Here is a 23,586-nt window from a genome sequence, read left to right as displayed (position 1 = left end):
CATGGCAGACATTCACACAAACACACATACATATATATAAATAAAAATAAAATCTTTTTGAAAGTGATTTATCAATAGATAGTTGTCATGATTAAAAATTCTGATTTTTGAAACCCTTTCTCAAGAAAAAACAAAAAAAATTTTAAGAACTAAGATTGAGTTATATTTTTTCTTTGAAAGGGTAGATTAAATTTATGAATACTGGGTAAGGTCTTTGAGTTTTTAAAGTGTCTCTACTGAGGATGTACTTGAAGTGTAGAGTGGTTGCTTAGCATGTGTGAGACACTGAACTCTAATCCCAAACCCTCCCAAAATTTTTAAAGAGAAAAAAAGAATCAGAGTAAATATGTTTTACCTCAGAATTTATAAAACTATTTCCATGGATATTTAAGATAAAATTAATTTGAGAAAGAGGCTGGGAATATAGATTAGTAGTTGGATGCATACCTAATGTGTGTTAGTATTAATTTTAATGCCAGCGCTTCAGAAACAGAAAAATTATATATAATCATCTCCAATAATTCTTAAAATTATTGTACTTCATACTTTTCAAAAGCAATCTGGTAGTCTACCTTTTAAATGTGAAGCTGAAAATTTAAAAGCTTCTATTTTTATATGAAATGATACAGAATTATGTACTAACACAGTTGTAATGCATTAGTACTACACTGCAGATTTTCAAATTGTGTATTTTGTAGAGGACTTTATCTGGGCTATTCGACAGGCACAGGCATTCAAACCCCGGAGCTATGTGGATGGTAGGAAAGCTCGCCATGTCACCACCAACACACTAGTCGGTGGTGCTAGACTGGCAAGTTTTCAAGTGTTAGTTATTTGGGATAGATGAATGCAGGATTTGCTGCTGTCCCAGGAGAGAGACCAAGGAAAAGTGCATTAGAAGGGGTTATAGGGTTTGCAGGAAGGCTCATTGGAGGTTAGTTCACCACATGGTGAAAAGGGAAAGAACTGACTCATACAAGTATTCTCTCATTAAAATATGTGTACGCCTGTGTAAATAAATAAATGTCAAAGGGGGTTGTGCTAAAATGTGAAGGTAGAATTTGGTCTCTAAGTCAGATGAAGAAAGTATGTAAGGAGTATATGTAGAAAACTATTGACACGTAGAATAGAAAACTACTGATATGTGGAAGAAATAGCACAGCCAAAATGAATGGTGGTAAGACGTATCATTTAAAAAGTCATTTTAGATAGTAGAATGCTTTATTTAAAAAATGAAAATTTCTCTTATTAGGTTCACTACTATAATGAAATGTTTGGTGTTTGGGAACCTTTACTGGAACCCTTAGAAATTGATCAGACTGATGATTTTAGACCGTGGAATCTTGGAATCAAGGTATATATGTGTGTGTTATTTTCTTAAGTAGTTTCGGGTTTATAAATTAATCGATGTATAGTTTTTCTATATATTTTCTGCTTCTGTATATGTGTATTGTATGTTTATATATATAAAACTTAATTATTAACATCTTCAATCTGAGTATATTTGAAGTCTGAAAAAGAGTTTAGAAGAAAAAGCTTTCCAAAGTTTTTGAAGATAACCATATCACACTATACACTTTAACTTATTTATTTTTAATACATGTGTGATTGTTTTGCCTGCATGTATGTCTGTGCACCGTATGCCTGCTTGTGTCCACAGAGGCTAGAAGAGGACATCAGATCCTTTGGTACTGGTGTCACAAGCCATTGTGAACCACCCTGTGGATGCTGAGAGTCAGATTCAGGTCCTCTGCAAGATAGCAAGTGCTCTTAACCACTGAGCCATTGTTCCAGCCCATATAGTACCAGAAATGTAATAGACTTCCCTACAGTGAAAGTAAAAATTGTGACCTGCAGACTGATCATCTGAGATCCCATTCTTAACTGTGACCTTAGACTGCAGCAATGTTCTTTTAGGTTATGGTCAGTCCCATGTGTTCTTTTGTTCTGTGAATGGACTTCCTTCCTTTTTTCCTTCCTTCCTTTCTTCCTTCCTTCCTTCCTTCCTTCCTTCCTTCCTTCCTTCCTTCCTTCCTTCCTTCGTTCCTTCCTTCCGTCTCTTGCTCCCTCCCTCCTCTTGTTCATACCTTCCTACTCCCCCTTCACTCCCATTCCCCTGCTTTCTTCCTCTCTATTTCATCTTCTCTATATAATCTACTGAAGATTGTATGTTTATTTGCTTAAAATATATTGTGAATTTATGTAATCCTGAGAACCAGTGCCTTTAAATAGGGGAAATTGTGCTTGTGAGGCATGGTGTTATCTAAATTAATGCATACTTCTTACCTAATGGTGGGCTCCTACTTGTAGACCTGTAGACAAATTTTCAGGGCCCTAAAATAAGATAAAATATCTCTGAGTTCAAGGCCATCCTGGTCTACAGAACGATTTCAAAGACAGCCAGAACTACACAAAATCTTTGCCTTGAAAAACCAAGGGGGAAAAAAAAGTAGGATAAAATAACAAATATATGACTAACTTGGCAAGTCTACCCTATTATATTTAAATGATTTAATTTAACTATTTAGGATATATTAGATGACGGATTTTTATTAACTAATTTTATTGTTAGTTTTTAGATTAGGCTGTACATGGGCAGTGAGTTGCTGAATTCTGGAAAGAAGTATATAGTACACAAATTCCTGCTTCCCATCTGACTATGTTAGTGCCTAGGTCTCATCTGCTAACCTGACCAGTACACTCTACTACTCTTGTGGACTAATTTGTTGTAAAGGGCATGTGTTTGATTTACCTGTAGATTCCATATATACTTAGTAATTTTCAAAATTTTTCTTTCAAAGACAATAGAATTTATTTTCCTTTAGTATTTCCTCCTCTTGGCTTTGTGACGTTACTTGGCATGTCCAAGAAATTTCATTGAACATTATACAGCCCATGTAATTCATAGCTCTCCACTGTGACAGTGTAACCCATGGAATTCATAGCTTTCTTTCTGATGGTGTTTGTTTTTACTTTGCAGATAAGTTACGTTATACTCCTAAAAGCAAATTCTTTTCTTTTGTGTCTAATTTTAGTTTATCATTTTAGATGAAAAAGAAAGCAAAAGAGTCCATCGTTGAGTCAGATAGTGAAGAAGAAAACTACAAAGTACCAGAATATAAAACTGTTATAAGTTTTTATTCTAAAGACCAATTAAACATTACATTATCCAAGTGTGGCCTTGTGATGTTAAATAATTTAGTCGAGGTAAGAAAAGACAAATATTTGACATGTTGAATACTGAAGTATTATACATTGACCCTTAAATGAGTAAAGATGTTGTTGATCTAGTTACTTTTCTCATATACTAGAGTGTTCTCATTTCTTCTAAATTTTCCCTTTTAGGCATTTACTGAAGCTGCTACTGGATCGTCAGCTGTCTTCCTAAGGGATCTAGCACCATTTATGATTTTAAATTCTCTTGGACTTACTGTCTCTGTTTCACCAAGTGATTCTTTTAATGTACTTAATGTTCCTATGGCAAAATCATATGAGCTGAAAAATGAAGAGAGTTTAAGTATGGATTATGTACGAACTAAGGACAGTGATCATTTCAGTGCAATGACCAGCCTAAGCAGCAAACTCTTCTTCATTATCCTCAGTAAGTGACACATTTCTTTTCTGAGATTTGTGAAGCTGTTTTGTAAAAACTTACTCCTTTGTACGACCTTAACAGCTATTTTTGAAAAAAAAAAAAAAGGTTTTCTAGTACAATGGGCACTACATTAATTACTATTCCATTACTGAGAAAAACACTATGACCAATGCAACTTACAGAAGAAAGAGTTTGTTGGGGATTACAGTTCCAGCAAGTTGGAGTCTACTAATGGCAGAGTAGAGGCAACAGGCATGGTAGTTTGATTAGCAAGTAGAGCACTCCCACCTTGAACTGCAAGCAAGAAACAGAACAAAATGAGAATGGTGGGAGGCTTTGAGACCTCAAAACCAACACCCAGTGATGCACTTTTTCCAAAAGATGGCACCTCCTAATCCTTCCCAAATAGCTCTGCCAAATGCGGACTAAGTATTCAAATGCTAGAGCCTATGGACAGTACAGTCTCATTCAAGCCAACACGAGAACAGTATTTTTCTCTCCAGTATGTTGATTTCTTTAGTCACTACATCTTTCTGACTTTGCTTGTCCAGAGAATGGTATTATTAGAACTTGGAGTACGGATGAAAGATATTATATCTCACTCAGCTTTTCCATATCAGTGATAGGTGTATCATATATTGTAACCATTATAGCTATGACTAAATATATATTTTACAAATGTTTATAGGTGAGTGAATTTTTAAATGAATTAATTGCATATATTTATCTCTGTTTTGTTTTGGTTGGTTAGTTGAGTTTTTTGTTTGTTTGTTTGTTTGAGACAGGGTTTCTCTGTGTACCCCTGGCTGTCCTGGAACTTGCTCTGTAGACCAGACTGGCTTCAAATTCACTGAGATCTGCCTGCCTCTGCCACACAAGTGCTGGGATTAAAGGCATGTGCCACCAAGCCGTGCCTCTCTCTGTTTTTATGTTTGTAATTTTTTTTAGATTTATTTTATATGTACAAATGTTTGCCTTTTTGACTGTATGTGCTTCACATGCTTGTTTGATTCCCTGGAACTGGGGTTATGGATGATTGTGAGTGACCATTTTGGTACTGGAAATTGAATCCAGTTCTAACTAGTGGACCATCTTTCTAGCCCCTTGCTAATTGTTTTGAATATTATGCCTATTGATGTGGAAGTCAGTTCTGCTTTTTACAAGTTGCTCATTTTTATTGAACGTAAAAACTGCATATAATTTCTTTGTCATAAAATCGTATTCACTGATATTTCAATCAGATACTGAAGGCAGTATTTGATGGAAGACTGAAAATCTAACTAGACTCAGAAGGCTATTAATACATCAGTAGCTATTCTCATCATGAAGTAATGTTTAACAGATTGGTGTTATCAGGACATTGTCTATGATGTGTTCTTATTACTTTTATTTACTGTGAGAATTAATTTTAAGACGAGGGAGTCAAATTTATGTAAATTAAGTAATTTTACTCTCAGATTAGTATGTTCATGTTTTCTGAGTGTATATGAAATTTTCTTTAATGAAATCTAAGTTGTGTCTTAAATGTGACATAGAGAGTTAGAAAATTAAAAAGGGAAACCTATACTCACCTTGGTAGCTCCAGTGGTTATTATGACAGCAAACTACTGATCGTAAGCATTCCTCTCATTACTGTTTGCTTTCTTAATTGTGATGGTTTTAGGTTAAACTCCTCAGTGAAAACAATATTTCAGCTGTGTTTTTGATAAAATGCTTTGGAGGATTTAGGAGGTGAATAATATCCTGTAGTACTGATTATATTCAAAGACTTGTTTTTTCATTTCATACATTTGAAATTATTATATAGTAAATTCTAATTAACTTGAGAACATCTGTATTTGATTTAGCACCTGTTAACCACTCTGCTGCTGACAAGATTCCGTTAACAAAAGTGGGACGGCGTCTGTATACAGTAAGACACAGGGAGTCTGGAGTTGAAAGATCTATTGTTTGTCAAATTGACACAGTTGAAGGAAGTAAGAAGGTAACAATCCGCTCACCAGTGCAGGTATGAAATAAGGACATTGGTAGAAGCTCTTATGATGTGTTTGAAGTAGGGAGGGATGTAGCTCAGTTTGTAGGGTGCCTGCCTTGGATGTAGGAAGCCCTGAGTTGGTCCCCAGCACCTCATATACTGTATATGGTGGTGAACTTTTTTACTCTTAGAACTCTGGAGGGGAGGGCAGCAGGGATCATTCTGGGCTACTTAGTCAGTTTGATGCCAGCCTAGAATACATTAAAAAAAACAACCCTATCTCAGAAAAGAGAAATATTCAAGGAAATCATTGCCAAAAGAATACCAAGTATTGCAGACACACCAGCAGTGTTCAGATTCCCATCAGCACAGCACTCCTTTGACATGAGTGCTGGAACACTATCATTTCTTAGAGAATTGCTTCGTTTTTAGTAGTTGATAAAAATATGCATCATATTTTGCTTAGTTTTATAGCATGTTTATATTTTTAAATAGTAAAACTCAAGAAAATTAGACTTATTGAGATATACATACTACAAATAGCATATAAAGTTTAGTTTTAACATAAAGATACACCTTCATAGCCATCAAGGTAGTGGATGATTTACTATTCAAAAAACTTCATTCTCTTCCTACTTTCCCTTCCTGTACATCAACTTAGTTCACAGTACATAATTTACACAGTCTTAAATTTTATATAGGCATAATAAAGAACAAATATGACTTTTTTTACTCACTAGAATATGCAGCTGATAAGGTTCCTGAGAAGTCGATCTGGTGTGTGGAGAATACCACATTTTCATTTTGAGCAAGTCTTTGTATATGTAGAGGAGAGGTTTGAGGGTCAAAGTTTTCCATTTTGTTATTTAGTTGCTGTAAAGCAGATGATATTTTCTTCTTAGATTGTCCTCACTGGCCTTATATATTAGAGGTGAACTCTCCATTTTTCATTTATCTGTTTGTTTTTTTCACAGTTTCTAACAAAATTTAATTTTAGTATTATATTTTCATAGTTGATTTGTTTCTGGTCAGTCCTATTGTTTTACAGTACATTTTTAACTATTTGTACTCATTCAAGACCTAGTAATTACATACATATTGACTTTATATTAAATGCTAAAGTTTCTATTAAAATAACTTATTTAATAAATTCATAGTGCAATGTAGTCAGCAGGTAAATAAATGATAATAAAGCATAATGTTAGCATAAGTTAGGTGAGTTAAGATTGTGTATTAAACTCTGGTAACAGAGCACAGTATAGAATGTTGCCACAAAGCTATCAAATAATCATATCCTCCTGTTTGTTTTACAAGTATACAAAAATCAAGTACTTTCACAGGGAAAGCCAGTATTCAGGTAATGGAAAGGAAAAGAGATGGAGAGAAAAAAATTTACTACCAGATTCACAGTTCCAGTCAACCAGAATGAGTAAAGTTTGTCATTGTGCTGCAAAGTTGGATGGCAATTTTACCTGTTTATTTGTATGACAATACCATACTCTCTTGATTACTCTGCCTCTAAGTCATAAATCATGGGATCCCTCATTTTTTTTTTTTTCAAGACAGGGTTTGTCTGTAGCTTTGGTGCCTGTCCCGGAACTAGCTCTTGTAGACCAGGCAGGCCTCGAACTCACAGAGATCCTCCTGCCTCTGCCTCCCGAGTGCTGGGATTAAAGGCGTGCACCACCACCGCCTGGAGATAAGCTACTTTCTATAATAACTTGTTTTACTATCATAACACTATCATTTTTGACCTTAAATCATCATCTTATATAAACAACTTAAGCTTTTATGTTTTTCAACCTATAAATTTAATTAACATCTTTTAGGAAAAGTGTATTTCTATCTAGTCTTCAATCCTCATCAGAGACCCAAGAATGATAAAGTATTCCTGAGTAAACAGGAAGTGCACAGCAATCAACTTCCAAAACTATAGAAATGACAAAGACAGCTGGCTGCCTGGACAGTCACTCAAGGTGTCTCTGCAACATTGGGGCATCCATCTTTGACCTATAGTCCTAGAATATCTCACAGACTTTTCTCTGAAGCAGAAAATTTGAAGGACTGTACGACCTTGTCTTGGCAAAGTTTAGCAGTCGCTTCTTGTGTGTCCTGCTTGTCCAAGCATACTGTCAGCAGTCAAGGAAAGGGAAGTTTCTTGCTCAGTGGCTAACTTTTTTAACAAAGAAAACAAACTCCATATGGAGCTTCTTTGATGCCCATATTCTTCTCTAAAGTAGATTGGTGCTGCCAGGAGCATATGTGTCACACTGTCAAAAGGGTCTTATGTTATTAAACCATGTAAAATGCCATATTCTGTATATCTCTGAAGTGTTTGAAGACTCTTATCTAAAATATATCTAACCTTGAAAACATACCTAACATGCCACAAATTTGTTAGATGGCTAACTACTAAAGTGTATTTCTTAATTCTCCTAAATAGTTTGTAATAGTTACTTTAATATATAGAAATTTGCATTGCATTGTTAATTGAGCTGCATAGGTACAATACATTAAGAAGAGAATCATATATACCATAACAAAATTAATCTGTAGAAGGGAAGACATAAGAGTGTAAGCAATGGAGGAGGAGGGAGTATTGTGATATGTCAGCCTCTGGATATGGATATGATCTCAAAATAACTATAGTTGTTTTGTTTTGCCAGTTTGGTATAAAAAGTTTGCCTGTGGATATAGTTTGTCTTTTCTTTCTAGGAACACTGATTTTTTTTTTTTTTTTTTTTTTTTTTTTACTATTTGTTAGTAATTAGCTTTTCCTTCTGTGCATTTCCCTGTTTATTCTGTTTCCATTTTCATTGTGCTTGGAAGTTTTTAATTTTTGTGTGTGGAAAGATATCCCATGCTCTTGGGTAGGCATAATTAACATAGTAAAAATGGCAATCTTACCAAAATCAATTTACAGATTCAATGCAATGTTTATCAAAATCCCAGCAAAATTCTTCAAAGACCTCGAAAGAATGGTACTCATCTTCATATGGAAAAGCAAAAAACCCAGGATAGCCAAAACAATCCTGTTCAATAAAAGAACTTCTGGAGGCATCACAATCTCTGACTTCAAACTCTACTACAGAGCTACAGTACTAAAAACAGCCTGGTATTGGCATAAGAACAGACAGGAGGACCAATGGAACTGAATAGAAGACCCGGATATCAATCCACACATCCTCAAACACCTGATCTTTGATAAAGAAGCAGAAAAATATCAAATGGAAAAAAGAAAGCATATTTAACAAATGGTGCTAGAATAACTGGATATCAACATATAGACGAATGAAAATAGACCCATATCTATCACCATGCACAAAACTCAAGTCCAAATGGATCAAAGACCTCAACATAAAGCCAGTCACATTGAACCTTATAAAAGAGAAAGTGGGAAGTACACTTGAACATATTGGCACAGGGAACCACTTCCTAAATATAACCCCAGCAGCACAGACACTGAGAGAAACAATAAATAAAAGGGACCTCCTGAAACTAAAAAGCTTCTGTAAAGTAAAGGACATGATCAACAAGACAAAACGAGAACCTACAGAATGGGAAAAGATCTTCACTAATCCCACATCAGTCAGAGGTCTGATCTCCAAAATATACAAAGAACTCAAGAAATTGGACACCAAAAGATCATATAATCCAATATAAAAAAAAATGGAGTACAGACCTAAGCAGAGAACTCTCAACTGAGAAATCTAAAATGGCTGAAAGACACTTAAGGAAATGTTCAACATCCTTAGTCATTAGAGAAATGCAAATCAAAACAACTCTGAGATTCCATTTTACACTTGTAAGAATGGCCAAGATCAAAAACACTGATGACAACTTATGCTGGAGAGGTTTGGGGGAAAAGGGAACACTTCTGCATTGCTGGTGGGAATGCAAGCTGGTACAACCCCTTTGGATGTCAGTGTGGCATTTTCTCAGAAAATTGGGAAACAGCCTTCCTCAAGACCCAGTAATACCACTTTTGGGTATATATCCAAAGGATGCTCAATCATGCCACAAGGACATGTGGTCAACTATGTTCATAGAAGCTTTGTTTGTCATAGTCAGAACCTGGAAACAACCTAAATGCTCCACGACTGAAGAATGGATAAGGAAAATGTGGTACATTTACACAAAGGAGTACTACACAGCAGAAAAAATAATGACATCTTGAATATTGCAGGAAAATGGATGGAGCTAGAAAACTTTATTTTGAGAGAAGTAACCCAGACACAGAAAGACAAGTATCACATGTACTCACTCATAGGTGGTTTTTAAACATAAAGCAAAGAAAGCCAGCCTACAAACCACAATCCTAGAGAACTTAGACAATAATGAGGACACTAAAGGATATTTAAATAGATCCAACCTACATGGGAAGTAGGAAGTAGAAAAAGACAAGAACTCCTGAGTAAATTGGGAGCATAGGGACCTTGGGGGAAGATTAAGGGGAGGAAGGGAGAATCATGAAGGGGAGCAGAGAAAAATGTAGAGTTCAATAAATTAAAAAAAAAAAAAAACTTTTGATCTTTGAAAACCCAGAAGGCTGGGTTGAACACCAGTGTTTTGTACTTGGGAGGTGGAGAAAAAATATACATAAAAATAAAAAACTAAACAAAGAACAGTGACTCCTTGTTTGAGCTAGTAGCTTCTGAACTAAGACTAAGGACTTCCTTCCCTTTTGCATACAGAAATTTGAACTGTCTTGACCTTGTATAAATAACTATAGTTGATATTCAGAGGCCGACATTTCACAGTACTCCCCTCTTCCTCCATTTTTATATTCTTTCTGCATTTGTTTCACAGTGTTCTCTAACCTTGAGGAGAGAGAGAGAGAGAGAGAGAGAGAGAGAGAGAGTGTGTGTGTGTGTGTGTGTGTGTGTGTGTGTGTGTACATGCACACTTTTACTGGGTTGGTCTTTGACAATTTAATACAGGTGTAAAGTATATTTTGGTTATAATTCCTACCCTCTTTATTCTTCTTTCTACCTTGTTATACACTCTCTTCCATACAACTCTTCTTTTCACATTCATACAGGTTTTTTGTTGTTGCAAGGAATCACTCCGTTTGTTTAAATTTGAATTCTGTATTTAGGAAATGTTAATATTCCTGTATTTAATCAAATTTATCCCATACCCTTTCTCTAAATGCTCCCTAAATACCCTCCCTTTCCCAACTTCGTGCTTTTTGTTATTTTTTTTAATAGCCCACTGAGTCCAACTAATAGTGCCCTTTATATGCATCTGTGTAGGGTCATCCACTGGAAGATGGGCAACCTACCAGGGGTAGTCCTTCTGAAGAAACTGAGTCTTTCTTCCCAGGTGGCCATCAGTGGCAAATAGCTCCCAGCTGCAGTGGTGCCTTACACATCCCTCCCTCATCTGTGCTGGAATGTTGACTGGCTTAAAGTTGTATTTTTCTATAAAATATAAACCTGGATAGTCCCCCCCCCCTTTTTTTGAAGATAAATAATTGTATGTTTGTTTCTTCTAATTTATATGACCAAGCTGAATATTGCCTGGTAGGTTCTATATTAAGATTTGTAGATGGAAAAATGTTTAAAATATCTTTTCTTATACTAATATTAAGTATGGTTTGTTCTCTTACTCAGATTAAGAATCATTTTTCAATTCCAATTTCCGTTTTTGAAGGGGATACGTTATTAGGAATTGCTTCACCTGAAAATGAATTCAACATACCATTAGCATCTTACCGGTGAGTTTTTTTCTTTATCTTTTTCCTTGCCCTAAACTGATTACAAAATTTTTGGTTTCAGATTCTATATAGATAATGTTTTTAAATTATCAAATACAAGTTTTAAAAATTGCTTTTGAAAACAGTATCTTTTTTTAAATATTTATTTATTTATTAAAGATTTCTGCCTCCTCCCCGCCACCACCTCCCATTTCCCTCCCTCTCCCCAAATCAAGTCTCCCTCCCTAGTCAGCCCAAAGAGCAATCAGGGTTCCCTGCCCTGTGGGAAGTCCAAGGACCACCCACCTCCATCCAGGTCTAGTAAGGTGAGCATCCAAACTGCCTAGGCTCCCACAAAGCCAGTACATGCAGTAGGATCAAAAACCCATTGCCATTGTTCTTGAATCTCAGTAGTCCTCATTGTCTGCTATGTTCAGCAAGTCTGGTTTTATCCCATGCCTTTTCAGACCCAGGCCAGCTGGCCTTGGTGATTTCCCAATAGAACATCCCCATTGTCTCAGTGTGTGGGTGCACACATTGGAGCACTGGACAGAAATCTCAAGGTCCAAATCAGGAGCAGAAGGAGATAGAGCACGAGCAAGGAAAATAGTATCTTTTGTGTATGGATAGTACTGTAATCTTAAATATTTAAATATTTAAAATACTTATACTTGATGTAAACATAATACACACACACATATATGATTTATTAGACTGGTTTACAGGCTATGGACCAACTACTCCAACAATGACTGTCTACCAACAAAAATTCTAAACATCATGTAGTTCTTCAATCCACAAAGCTGGATGTTTTAATTGATCTATAGTATGCTTTGGAATCCCAAAGAGGTAGGCTCTAATGCTAGTGAAGGAAATGACTTGCTAGTGAGAGGGAGAGAAAGCAGGCGAAAAGAGAGAAAGGTTTCTTCTTTTGTGATTTTATATTAGCTGCTAGCAGAAGGTGTGACCCAGATTAAAGGGTGGATCTTCACACCTCAAAGATCCAGATTTGAAGTGAGTCTTCCCACCCCAAATAACTTAATTAATAATAAAAGAAAAATCCTTCACTAGTATGCCCAAGGGTTTGGGTTTTAATTAATTCCACGTGTAATCAAGTTGACAACCAGTAATAACCATAACAATAGGGTAGTGTTGAGATTAGGTGAAGAGGAACATTTTACTGTGAATGGTTTGTGAATAAAGATCAGGCAGTTTTAAAAGATAAGGCTTTTGTGTAGAGGAGTAGGAATTCCTTCTGGACAGTGCTTGAGCAGGAGGGAGACTTGGAAGAGCTGCAGTGCTCAGTGAAGTTCTTACTTTTGGCTTTACACACTTTATCTCTACTTAGTAGTGTCCAGTTTTTCTTTACTGCCTTGGAATATTTGATGTCTTTTATTTCAAGCTCTTTATTCTCCTTTTATTTTGAACCTCTTCTATTTTTATTATTCTTTTACTTACTTTACAGTGCATATTTTTCTAGTTCAGAGCCTCAGAAATCAGCTTTCTTGCAAAATTTTCCCATTATCAAACATTCCCTGTTCTGTGTGCAAAGAGTATTCTTTATTCAAAGGCTTCAAACTATTGTTTACATTTGTTTGTTTGTTTGTTTGGTTGGTTGGTTAGTATAACAGTTTTATTGTTGTTTTAATATTGCTTTCTCTCTAAAACTAAAAATATACTCATTTTTGTATTTTCATTTTTATCTTCTAATTGGTACATAATAGGTCCTATGAGTAGTTTACTATCAAGTCGTACATATTGTTTCATTCCTAAATTCCAACACTTGGAACGAGACAAGAAGACTGCCATAAGTATGAAGGCAGTGTAGGGTACACAGGGGATTTCAAGCTAGCCTAGACTACAGACTAACTTAATATAATAAATAAATACTTTGCCAAAGTGCATGAGTTTATTGGCCTTAATTTGAGGGGAATTAATTTTTATGTAATATTCAAAATCAGAATGTAAAATAGAATAAAAGTTATGGGGTTAATGTAGAAGTAGAATAGGGAAAAAAAACTGTTTTGGCATTAGTTTTGTGTGGGGGCCAGAAGTCCATTGTTTAATATTATCTCTAATTCCAGAACACTAGTATTTGAATGTCACAACACAATAGGTGTAGAAGTTTCAGTGTCTGATTGGATCAAGTTACAGTAACACCACATGTAACATAAAAACATATAGAAGATATTTAAACTTTTAAGACTAAATGTTGGGAAAGTGATTAGGGATATAAGTTGTTTTGACAGCTCATCTATAAGAGATAGTTAGAATTGTAACTAGTTTTACAGATAAAAGGTATGTGTAGAGAGAGGATTAGTTCAGAAGCAGAGTGCTTGCTTGACAAATGTGAGGTTCTGTCCCCAACACTGGAAAATATGGTTACTTAATTAAAAACAATAAAGATTTTCTTTTTTAAATTTTTTTACATAATTCCTTATTGGAGGGACTCCAGTATCTGCCCCACACCCCTGCAGCATGCCTCCCAAAGTTAATTCAAAAGAACCAACAATAAATTCACCTCAATCTTCCATGTTCCCAACACCTCTTTAGTCATCCTAATGGCACTGAGAACTGCAGTATGTCATGCGTACACCCTTTTGTCCAAATGGCTATGTACAAAATGTTCATTGCATTGAATCACTGATGTAGTTCAGTGCCTTTGGCACGCCATCATCACTGGACTCTCAGTGAAATTCCTCTTGGATATACCATCCTGAGTCGGGGAGATCCTGTAGCTGTTGTTCCGCAGTACCAGTCCCTTCACACACTCCAGCAGGTCATAGATGGGGCAGATGTTAGGGTGGCCCCAGGATGTGGCTCTTGGTGGTAGCTGAACTGGTCAATCTCGGCCACCAGGACTGCTTCCTCAGGCGCAGGACAGAGCCAGCTCTACTAGATCCATGCCATCAGGGCCAGTTCTTGCAAGCCCCTAGTGAAGAGTATAGACATCTCTCCTGAGTGTAGGGAGTGGGGTTCAGCTCTCCTGTGGGGGATCAGAGCCAGCTCTACTGCAGTGTCCGGCAAGGGGCAGGACCAGCTATCCTAGAGCCAGTGTGGGGCAGGGCTGGCTCAGCACAGCCCTCAGATTTCAACAGAAATGGTTCCTATGACCTTCTGTGGTAATAGGAGCCATGAACATCATCCCAGACTCTGTTGTTTGGCCATGAACCTAGACATGGCCCAGGGCACTAGCCCAAGCCCAAACAACACCATGGCCCCATATGGCTGGGCAGACAACTCAGATCACTGTGGCCCTGGTGGCAGCACTGTCTTCAAACACCAATATGGCCTCAGGTTGTGGCCCAGACCTCAGGTATCCATGTGTCCTTTGGTACCATGGGCCATGGATATCAACACAGACCCTGACTTTGGTAGGGCCATAGACCTAGACCTTGTCTTCAGTAGCAGCCTAGACTTGAATGTCAGTGTTACTCCAGGTGGCAGCATAGGGCATTTAGATTGGCATGGCCCCCATGGCACCAAGGCCCTTGGACACTAACATAGCCCCAGTGGTGGCCCAGACCCCTGACATTAGCATTGCCTTCGATGACGTCAGGAGCTATGGACATTGTTGCAGACCCAGGCTGCAGTAGGGTCACAGATCCAGACATGGCTGGTGACAGCAGCCCTGTCTCAGATGACACCATGGCCCCAGTGGCAACATGGCCACAGGATGTGGCCTACATCCAGGGTATCCATGTGGCATTTGGTGGCACCGTAGCCCACAGACTTCAGAAACCCTGACTGTGGTTAGATCACAGACCCGAGCACAGTCCCCAGCAACAGCCTACACTTGGATATCACCATGGCCCCAGGTGGCTGCACAGGTCACTGAGGTTGGCATGATTGATCCTTGCAGCAGAGTGGCCCTCAGACACCAACATGGTTCTAAGAGGATGCCCAAACCCCTGACATCAGCATGGCCTTCTATGGTATCACAGACATGGCCCTCAGCAGTAGCCTTGGCTGGGATGACACCATGGCTGCAGGAAGCAGGAGGGGTACTCAGAATGACATGGCCCTAATGGTGATATAGCCCAGGGTGCCAACATGGTTACTGGTTGTGACCTAGACCACAGTCATCAGTTTCTGTGGACGTCAACGAATACCCTCGCCACATTAGAGCCATGGACAACATGGCCCTCAGCAGTAGGCCTGACCCAGTTGACACCATGGCCCTAGAGGCAGTACAGTCCTCGGACACCAACATGGCCATATGGCCTAGGCGCCCTGGGTCCTCAAAGCCCAGGCTTTCTGAAGCATCCATATGCTCTCTGATGCCCTGTGGCTCAGGCAGCCAAAAGACACCGCAGGACAGCCTGAACTCTCATAGTTTGGCCTGTCAGAAGAAGCATCTACATGCCCGTCTGGCACCTTGCCAAAGAAATTTCTTAGAAATGATTCTTGGATGTAGCTTAATCACACACACACACACACACACACACACACACACACACACAATGCTCTTAGGGCTGGGGAGATTGATCATTAGATAAAGTACTAAGACTTGAATTCTCAAAAGTCATGTAAAAGCTGTGTGTGGCAGTATACCTATAATCAACATTGGGAAGCAGGAGAGGTGATTCTGGGTCTTGAGGGCCAGCCAGTCTAGCCATCAGAGCTTATCAAGAGACCTTAGTCTTCCCATAGATATGCATGTACCCTCACATTTACATACCACATAGAACAGTATTTATCCAAAACATTGAAATACACACACACATATACACATACACAGTAAAGTTTGTAAAAGTAATCATGATCAAAATAAAGCTTGATTAGCATCTGGAAAATTGGGGTACCCCTGTTTAGGTTATGTAGCTCTGAAACATATGTAAACCAGCAGTCTTTATAATAATACTGAAGGGAGTCATTGTTCGAAGCAATAGTATTCAAATTTAAGGTTTTTAAAAATGCATTTAAATTATATTCAATTTTTTGTGTAGATCATCGCTTTCTTTGAAGCCAGATGATAAGGACTACCAAATGTGTGAAGGAATTGACTTTGAAGAAATCATAAAATATGATGGACAACTTCTAAGGAAGAAATGCAAATCTATACACGCTTCTAAGAGATCATTTGTTATTAATATTGTCCCAGAAAAAGATAATTTGACTTCTCTGTCAGTGTATTCAGAAGACGGCTGGGACTTACCATATGTAATGCACTTGTGGCCACCTATCCTCATTCGGAATCTTCTTCCCTACAAAATTGCTTATTACCTAGAGGTACTTGACAGTTTCTGAGTGTCTTCTGTCTTCATAGTTTGATTTACTTAAAATTATAAACAAAAGTTTTTTAATTTGTGCCCAAGATTACAACATTACTTAAATATAAGTATTTATCAATATGAAAATTTTAATATCATGCGTAAAAAGATAATTTAGAGTCTTCAAGCCTCACAACCTGAGTTGAATCTCCACAACTCACAACTTCCATAAGTTGATATCTGACCTCCACAGCAGGCCTTAGCATTTTCTCCTACATAGAATAAATAAACAAAATGAATTTTCAAAAACGATAATTTAAGAGAAAATATTTTTCATTAATTTATCTTAGAAATCTATTGAGCTCTTTAATTATGTACAAATAATATGTGATTTGCACAAATATAAATAAGTTTATATAATAAATGACATATATTCATCATCTGAACATACCATTTATTTCATAGCCCTTTCTCTTCATATGTAGTTCATGTATTGTATGTTTAAATGATGGTTACTGAATTATAAAATAAACACGGGCATTTGTTTTGAAATAACATTCAAGTGCAATACCCATACAATTAAAGTTGGCAGTTTTATGAAAATTCTCTGAAAATCTTATTTCCTATAAAGATCCTTTTTCTACTAATTATTCAATTTTAGGTTAAGTAGGTGTTTTCTCCTAAGGTTTTTTTTTTTTGTAAATCTTTTAATTTCAATACTTATCAAACATAAAGCAGTTCTTCACTGTAACCTATTTATTTAACTTTGTGAACTGCAGCATTTTTACTGTTTTGTGATATATTTTTAAGTAGGAGGAATTAACTTATCTGTGGTTATGTTTTTACATGTGGCAGATTACCATAGTGATAAGTAGTTGAGTTGGTACTTGGCCATCATGACTTGGAATTGTATCCTCGCTCTATCATGACTCTCGGATACATGGTTATCATTCGTCAGCTACGTTAGCGCCACCAACGCTGCAGTCATTGCTCTGTAGAATAGTCTGGTGGTACAAGTTCGCACAGTGATGTTAGTTACAACTTAAGAGTTCTGTTCTAATGGTAGGAAAGAGCTGAAAAAGAGACACTAGGAAAGTGATAGAGATAAGAACTAAGGTAATGAAGATGTGAGTGGAGAAAATAATCATTTTTGAGATATAATAAACTCATAATGGATGAAGGGGCTGTTTCTAAAAATGGCAGGCAGTACAGTATGTATTGCCTTTTTAAGATTATGATAGCTTTCTTATGTGTTTCTGTTATTTTTAGTTTTCAAAACTACAATAACTAGTAGATAAGTAGGGCTTGGTTTAGTTTTACTGATTATGGCATTACAATCACAACTTGCTATGAAGTTTCTCATGTCATTTAATCTTAGCCGTTTGTAGCAGCTGGTCTAGAGCATTTTAATAATGATCATTACCTAAGTGTAGATCAAGCACTAGGGCAGCCACAGCTTGAAGAACACTGATGACTTGCTCTGACAATTACTTCAAAAGAGTTTTGTGTAGTATGTAGAAAGAATAAGTGTATTTGGAAGTTTATTTTTCAGTAACATTTTTAAGTTTGTTTTTGTTTTTGCTTCTTCCAGGGCATTGAAAACACAGTTTTTACTTTAAGTGAAGGACATTCATCACAAATTTATAATGTTGAAATGGACAAAGCCAAGCTGCACTTAAAATTGCTTGACTATCTTAATCATGATTGGAAAAGTGAATTTCATATAAAACCTAATCAACAAGACATCAATTTCATCAACTTTACCTGTCTCACAGAAATGGAAAAGACTGATTTGGATATTGCTATCCACATGACTTACAATACTGGTCAGACAATTGTGGCATTTCATAGTCCATATTGGATGGTCAATAAAACTAATCGGATGTTACAGTACAAAGCAGATGGAATCCACCGAAAGCATCCACCTAATTATAAAAAGCCAGTTCTCTTTTCCTTTCAGCCAAACCACTTTTTTAACAACAATAAGGTATGTGTAATTTTTCCTAATTTTTCTCTTTAGATAAACATTGTTTCAGTTTTAAAAGTTCTGAACAGTAAAATATGAAATTTCAGTAGAAATAGCATTTATTAAATATTTGAGATTGAAAGGGTTAGCAAAACTGGATACAGTAGCATGCTCCTGTAATCCGAGCAATAGGAAAGCAGGAGAATGTAGGTTTTTGAGGCCTATATATGTACATAGTAAGTTACATCCAACCCGAGCTATCCAAGAGACCCTGTCTTAGAAACATCTAAATGAAGCAGTACAGTAAGATATTTATTGTTAAGAAAGATTTATTACATTATTAATATAAGGGCTTTTGCCTAACATACAAAGCTTTGAGTTTGACCACCACAAACAGATAGATGGTATCTAAGTTGTAATTTATCTCAAATTCCTCCCCTAGGTTCAGCTTATGGTAACTGACAGTGAGCTCTCTGATCAGTTCTCAATTGATACTGTTGGTAGTCATGGAGCCATTAAATGCAAAGGCCTGAAAATGGAATACCAAGTGAGTTTCTTCTGTACTAAAGATCTTTCATTTTAAATTTATCTGTTGGATACTTTTATAAGTGTACAGTAGTAATAGTTTTCAAACAGTCTTAATTTTTTCCTTAGGTTGGTGTCACTATAAACCTCAGCAGTTTTAATATTACCAGAATTGTGGTATTTACTCCTTTTTATATGATTAAAAATAAAAGCAAATACCATATATCAGTGGCAGAAGAAGGAAGTGATAAATGGCTCTCTCTTGACTTAGATCAGGTATGTAAATGAATTTCATAATGAACTTTGTACTTTTATGGTCAGAGTACATGAGACTATGTGAAAATACCAATGAAACCTGATTTGTAAAGTTAATATATGCTGATTAAAATGTAATTTTTATTGTTTTATTTTTGATGTTACACTTCTTAAATTATCATACACTGTTTTAATTCCCTTGTACTATAATTGTTTTCAGTTCCATGAAACTTTATTGACTGTTTCTCCTACATTTTAATTAATTATTAAAATCTGAACGATTGCTCCCTAGGATTGAATAGCTCAATCAGGATGATAGACACTGCCGGTTCTAACAAATCTGGTTAAATAACTGCATTAGAAATTTGGAAATAACAGCAGTGGAAGTATAGATATCCTGGAAGAGTGAGAAACTATTAATTTTCCTCAAGAAACTGTTGGGAATCCTTTATATGCTAAGTTATGCAAAGCTTGCTTGTTAGAAGAAAGTAAGAGACACTTAAAGAGAGAAATTTGGCTTTTGTGTCAGGCAGCTAGATGGGTTTTCTAAATGATGGACTGAGGTTGATATATTATCTAGTTTTGAAGAATTATTATACTAAAATAGTAAGATTCTAGAAAAGCATTTGCTATTTTATTTATGATTTTTTTCCTGTATATGAAATCAATCCTTAAAGTTTTAAAATTTCTACTAGGTTTGATTTTGAGGCAAATGACATCACTTTTTTTGTCCACTGAAGTTTTAACCATTATCTTTTTTGGCAGTTTTTTTGCTTTTGTTTTATTTTGGTTTGTTTTTATTTTAAGTTGTAAGGTTGGGGGAGTTATTTTGTTTTTTCAATGTCTTATATCTTTCCCATCAGTATCTTTGGTTTCCATTTTCTTAAAAATTATGTTATGATTCCATCATTCCCTTGGAAGTGACTGGTCTTTATCTCTAATTGGTGTATAAGTCTGTTTTTCTCTTGTTGATATCAGGTTGCTGTGTTTCTATATGAGTTACTACTTTTTTGGGTATTTTTTAGGTACTTATACATCTGTGGGTTACTGCAACTTTCTGTAAAACTTAAAACTACTATTTCCGCTTCATTCGTAGGTTACCAAGTTAAGTTTGTATATTGTTGAAATGAGAGCGGCAGGGCTGCGTCCCCGGCACCTGGCCGCCCGCATGGCTAGCTTATGCCCCGAAATAATTACACGGAAACTGTATTCTTTCAAACACTGCCTGGCCCAGCTAGTTCCAGTTTCTTATTGGCTAGCTCTTACATATTGTTCTAACCCATTTCTAATATTCTGTGTAGCCCACAAGCTGGCTTACCAGGGAGGATCTTAACCTGCGTCTGTCTAGAGCGGGAGAATCATGGCGACTCCCTGACTAAGCTTCTTTCTCCCAGAATTCTCTTCTGTTTTCTCCACCCACCTAAGGGTTGGCCTATCAAACGGGCCTAGGCAGTTTCTTTATTAGTAAGAAATCACTCCCACATCAGTATATTGCCTAAAGTCTTCCCTGTAAACTTATGTTAAGTGCAGGTTCATGAGATAGACTTTTCAGCAATGTGGTTATCTTGCAAGTGAGCATGAGTGACTGAATATAAACAGACTCTAATGGAGGAGAAGTTTTGACATGTTTGAGAGGTAGTAAAAGAGACCAATATTATAGGAGAAGGAAAAATTAAAGGACAAAGCCATAATAGGAATAAGGGATAATTATGCAGATGTTTGTAACCATCACAAATATTTTACCTTAAAATAAAATGGGATCTGTTGGAAAAGTTTGATCATTGATTAAACATGGTAAAATTTTCTGACAGTGTGCTTTGAAATGGCTAGCCAGAATATTAAAAAAAAAATCTATTAAAAAAATTTAAAGCCAGGAGTTGTGGTTGATACCTTTAATCCCAGCACTTGGGAGGCAGAGGCAGGTTGCTGTGAGTTGTGGAGTTGTGGTCAGCCTGGTTTATATATTGCTTTCCTCAACAGCAAAGACTAAGTGGGGATACCCTTTCCTGAAACAAACAATATTTTGCTCAATGATTAAACATGGTAGATTCTCAGTAAATTTTTGTTGACTTAACATGATTTATTTCTGTAAGTGTTAAACAAGTTCTCAGCAAGTCTGTTCCTAATTTTTTGTAGGCAAATTTCTTGGTCCTTCCTGCCAGTTTCCAAATCATAACACAGAGACTTTTTACTAATTATGAAAGCTCAGCTGATAGTTAAGGCTTGTTTCTAACTAGTTCTTATAACTTAAATTAACCATGATTTTTAGTGGCCCAGGTACCTTTACTTTGTAATGCCTATGCTACTTTCTCTGTGACCCTAGCATTGCCTTAGGGTCACAGTGTTCTCTCTGCCCCCAAAATCCTGCCTAGCTATTCAGTGTTTAGTTTTTTATTAAACAAATCCCAGTGATATGTCTTCACACAATGTAAAGAATTATCCACATCCATAGCATTTCCCCCTTTTGTCTAAATAAAGGGTTTTAATTCTAATACAGTAAAACTATATTTAATAAGAATAATTGTCAAGTAAGCATTACATTCATAATATCTAGTCCATTCGTATTTGGCAAATTTAGAGAAAATATTTCATTATCTGTTCTCTCTTGATGAGTCTAAAGTCTCGTACCTAATTTACCTTCTGTCATAACTAAGAAAAACTATAATTATAATTATCTAGTCTTCAACTAGAAGGACTTCAATTTAGGACTTTCCCACCTTGTTTTGGCAAAGTTCAGAGTCACTTTACTGTGTATTCTTCTTGTCCAGTTTGTACAGTATACTCTCAGCAATTGAGGCAAGACAGTTTGTTGCCCAGTGTCTAACCTTGCCACTATGAAAACAAACTCCATATGGAGTTTCTTCAGTGCCCACCATCTTCTCTGAAGTAAATTAGTGCCACCAAGAGCAAACGTATCTTGTTACCATGAAAAGCCTTATGTTATTAAACCATTTTAAATACCATATTCTATAGATATCTGAATGTTTGAAGACCACCTGTCTATCTAAAATATATGTGTTTGACCTTGAAAACATACCTAGCATGACTACATTTGATTATAATAGGTGACTACTAACCTTCATTTCTTTATTATTTTACGTAGTTTGTAATAATAACTTTCAAGGACTAGAAATTTACATTATATTGTTAAATGAGCTGCATAGGTACAATCCCTTAAACAAGTAGAACATATATACAGTATAGCAAAAGTAACCTTAAATTTGTATCAGTATATAAAAGTCCATACCAATGGAACATGTTTGAGACGGATGGTTGTTAAAAGCAGACTCAGCAATCCACCTTTTATCTCATCACTGTTATACTGCATATTCCCCTTCAGAAAAAGACTCTTGAATCTGCCTCCTTTGTTTAGCTTTTTCCTGACTATGACCATAACAACTTGCAGCCAATCACCTCTCCCCAATGATGACAAACATCTATAACCTAAATGACCAAAAGCCATCTGCCCCATTTCTTGGGTATGTGGGCACTGTGTTCTCTAGACTGGCTCCTGTTGTCTGGGGGCACTGGCATCTTTGGGGCACCCTGAGAAAATAAGGATAATGGTCAAGTTCTGGCTAGAATAGTCTGTGAGGCTGAACCATCTCAACTAGCAGCCTTGAAAATTTTCTGGATGCACACCTTCGAGGAAACTACAACAGAGGCATTCAGAGAGTCTGGATCACCTAGGCCACCATTTTCATTGGTGTCTGGTTCCCTTGCTCTGAAAACACAAACTTTCAAAGGTTGCATACACATCTGCATTCATACAAGTATAGACCGTGGATTGTACACAAGCCAGCCAAAGATTGTTCTGGGGTTTATGTTTAAGCAGATAAAATATACATCACCTGTCTTTTATTATATTTTCATTTATTTCTTTTTTATTATATTTAGCTTTATTTATTTCTGTAGCCAGGATTTTCAGGAGGTCTTTCCTGGTCAAACCTGATCTTCTTTAGCCTTGAGTGAATCCCCAGCCTTTCATTTTCTGTGGAAACAAAAGCTGTTATCTTCCCCAAAGCAAAACTGACTCACATTTTAAATTTAAAGTATTCATAAATTATCTGGCTTGGTTTAATTCAGCAGCCTCTGTCACAATCCGTTTTACAGCAACTATCGTTTTTTTATCGGCATTCAAAAAATTCAAAGACAACAAGTAATATCCAGGGTCTAAACTCTCTGTGTCTTCCCCTCTCTACATGGCTCATTCCTTTTTATTACTTTATTCTCTTTTTAAAGACTATTCTTTTTAAACGATTTTATGACTGTCTATACCTTTTTCTTTAAGTCAGCATACATTGTTAAACGCAGTGTAATCTGTTTATTGGTTTCTACCATCTAAACCTTCCATGTTTC

The 23,586-nt window shown here is 36.4% G+C and overlaps 1 protein-coding gene across 2 annotated transcripts in view; it reads left to right on the top strand.

Moving 5' to 3' along the window:
* Positions 1-23,586, top strand: part of Vps13a (vacuolar protein sorting 13 homolog A) — a 192,357-nt gene that overhangs the window by 98,273 nt on the left and 70,498 nt on the right. For both annotated transcript variants that reach the window (XM_050157169.1, XM_050157178.1), the window contains exons 42-50: positions 1,253-1,354; positions 3,049-3,207; positions 3,346-3,601; positions 5,443-5,603; positions 11,186-11,289; positions 16,218-16,500; positions 18,073-18,468; positions 18,890-18,994; positions 19,102-19,248. In XM_050157169.1, the coding sequence (XP_050013126.1) occupies positions 1,253-1,354; positions 3,049-3,207; positions 3,346-3,601; positions 5,443-5,603; positions 11,186-11,289; positions 16,218-16,500; positions 18,073-18,468; positions 18,890-18,994; positions 19,102-19,248 (1,713 nt within the window). The remainder of the gene's footprint in view (positions 1-1,252; positions 1,355-3,048; positions 3,208-3,345; positions 3,602-5,442; positions 5,604-11,185; positions 11,290-16,217; positions 16,501-18,072; positions 18,469-18,889; positions 18,995-19,101; positions 19,249-23,586) is intronic.

Source organism: Alexandromys fortis, unplaced genomic scaffold, assembly GCF_014885135.2.
Source record: "Alexandromys fortis isolate MF-2015 unplaced genomic scaffold, M_Fortis_MF-2015_v1.1 scaffold_10, whole genome shotgun sequence".
Lineage (NCBI taxonomy): Eukaryota > Metazoa > Chordata > Mammalia > Rodentia > Cricetidae > Alexandromys > Alexandromys fortis.
Note: the sequence above shows the minus strand (reverse complement) of the source record. Positions and strands in the feature narration are given on the sequence as shown.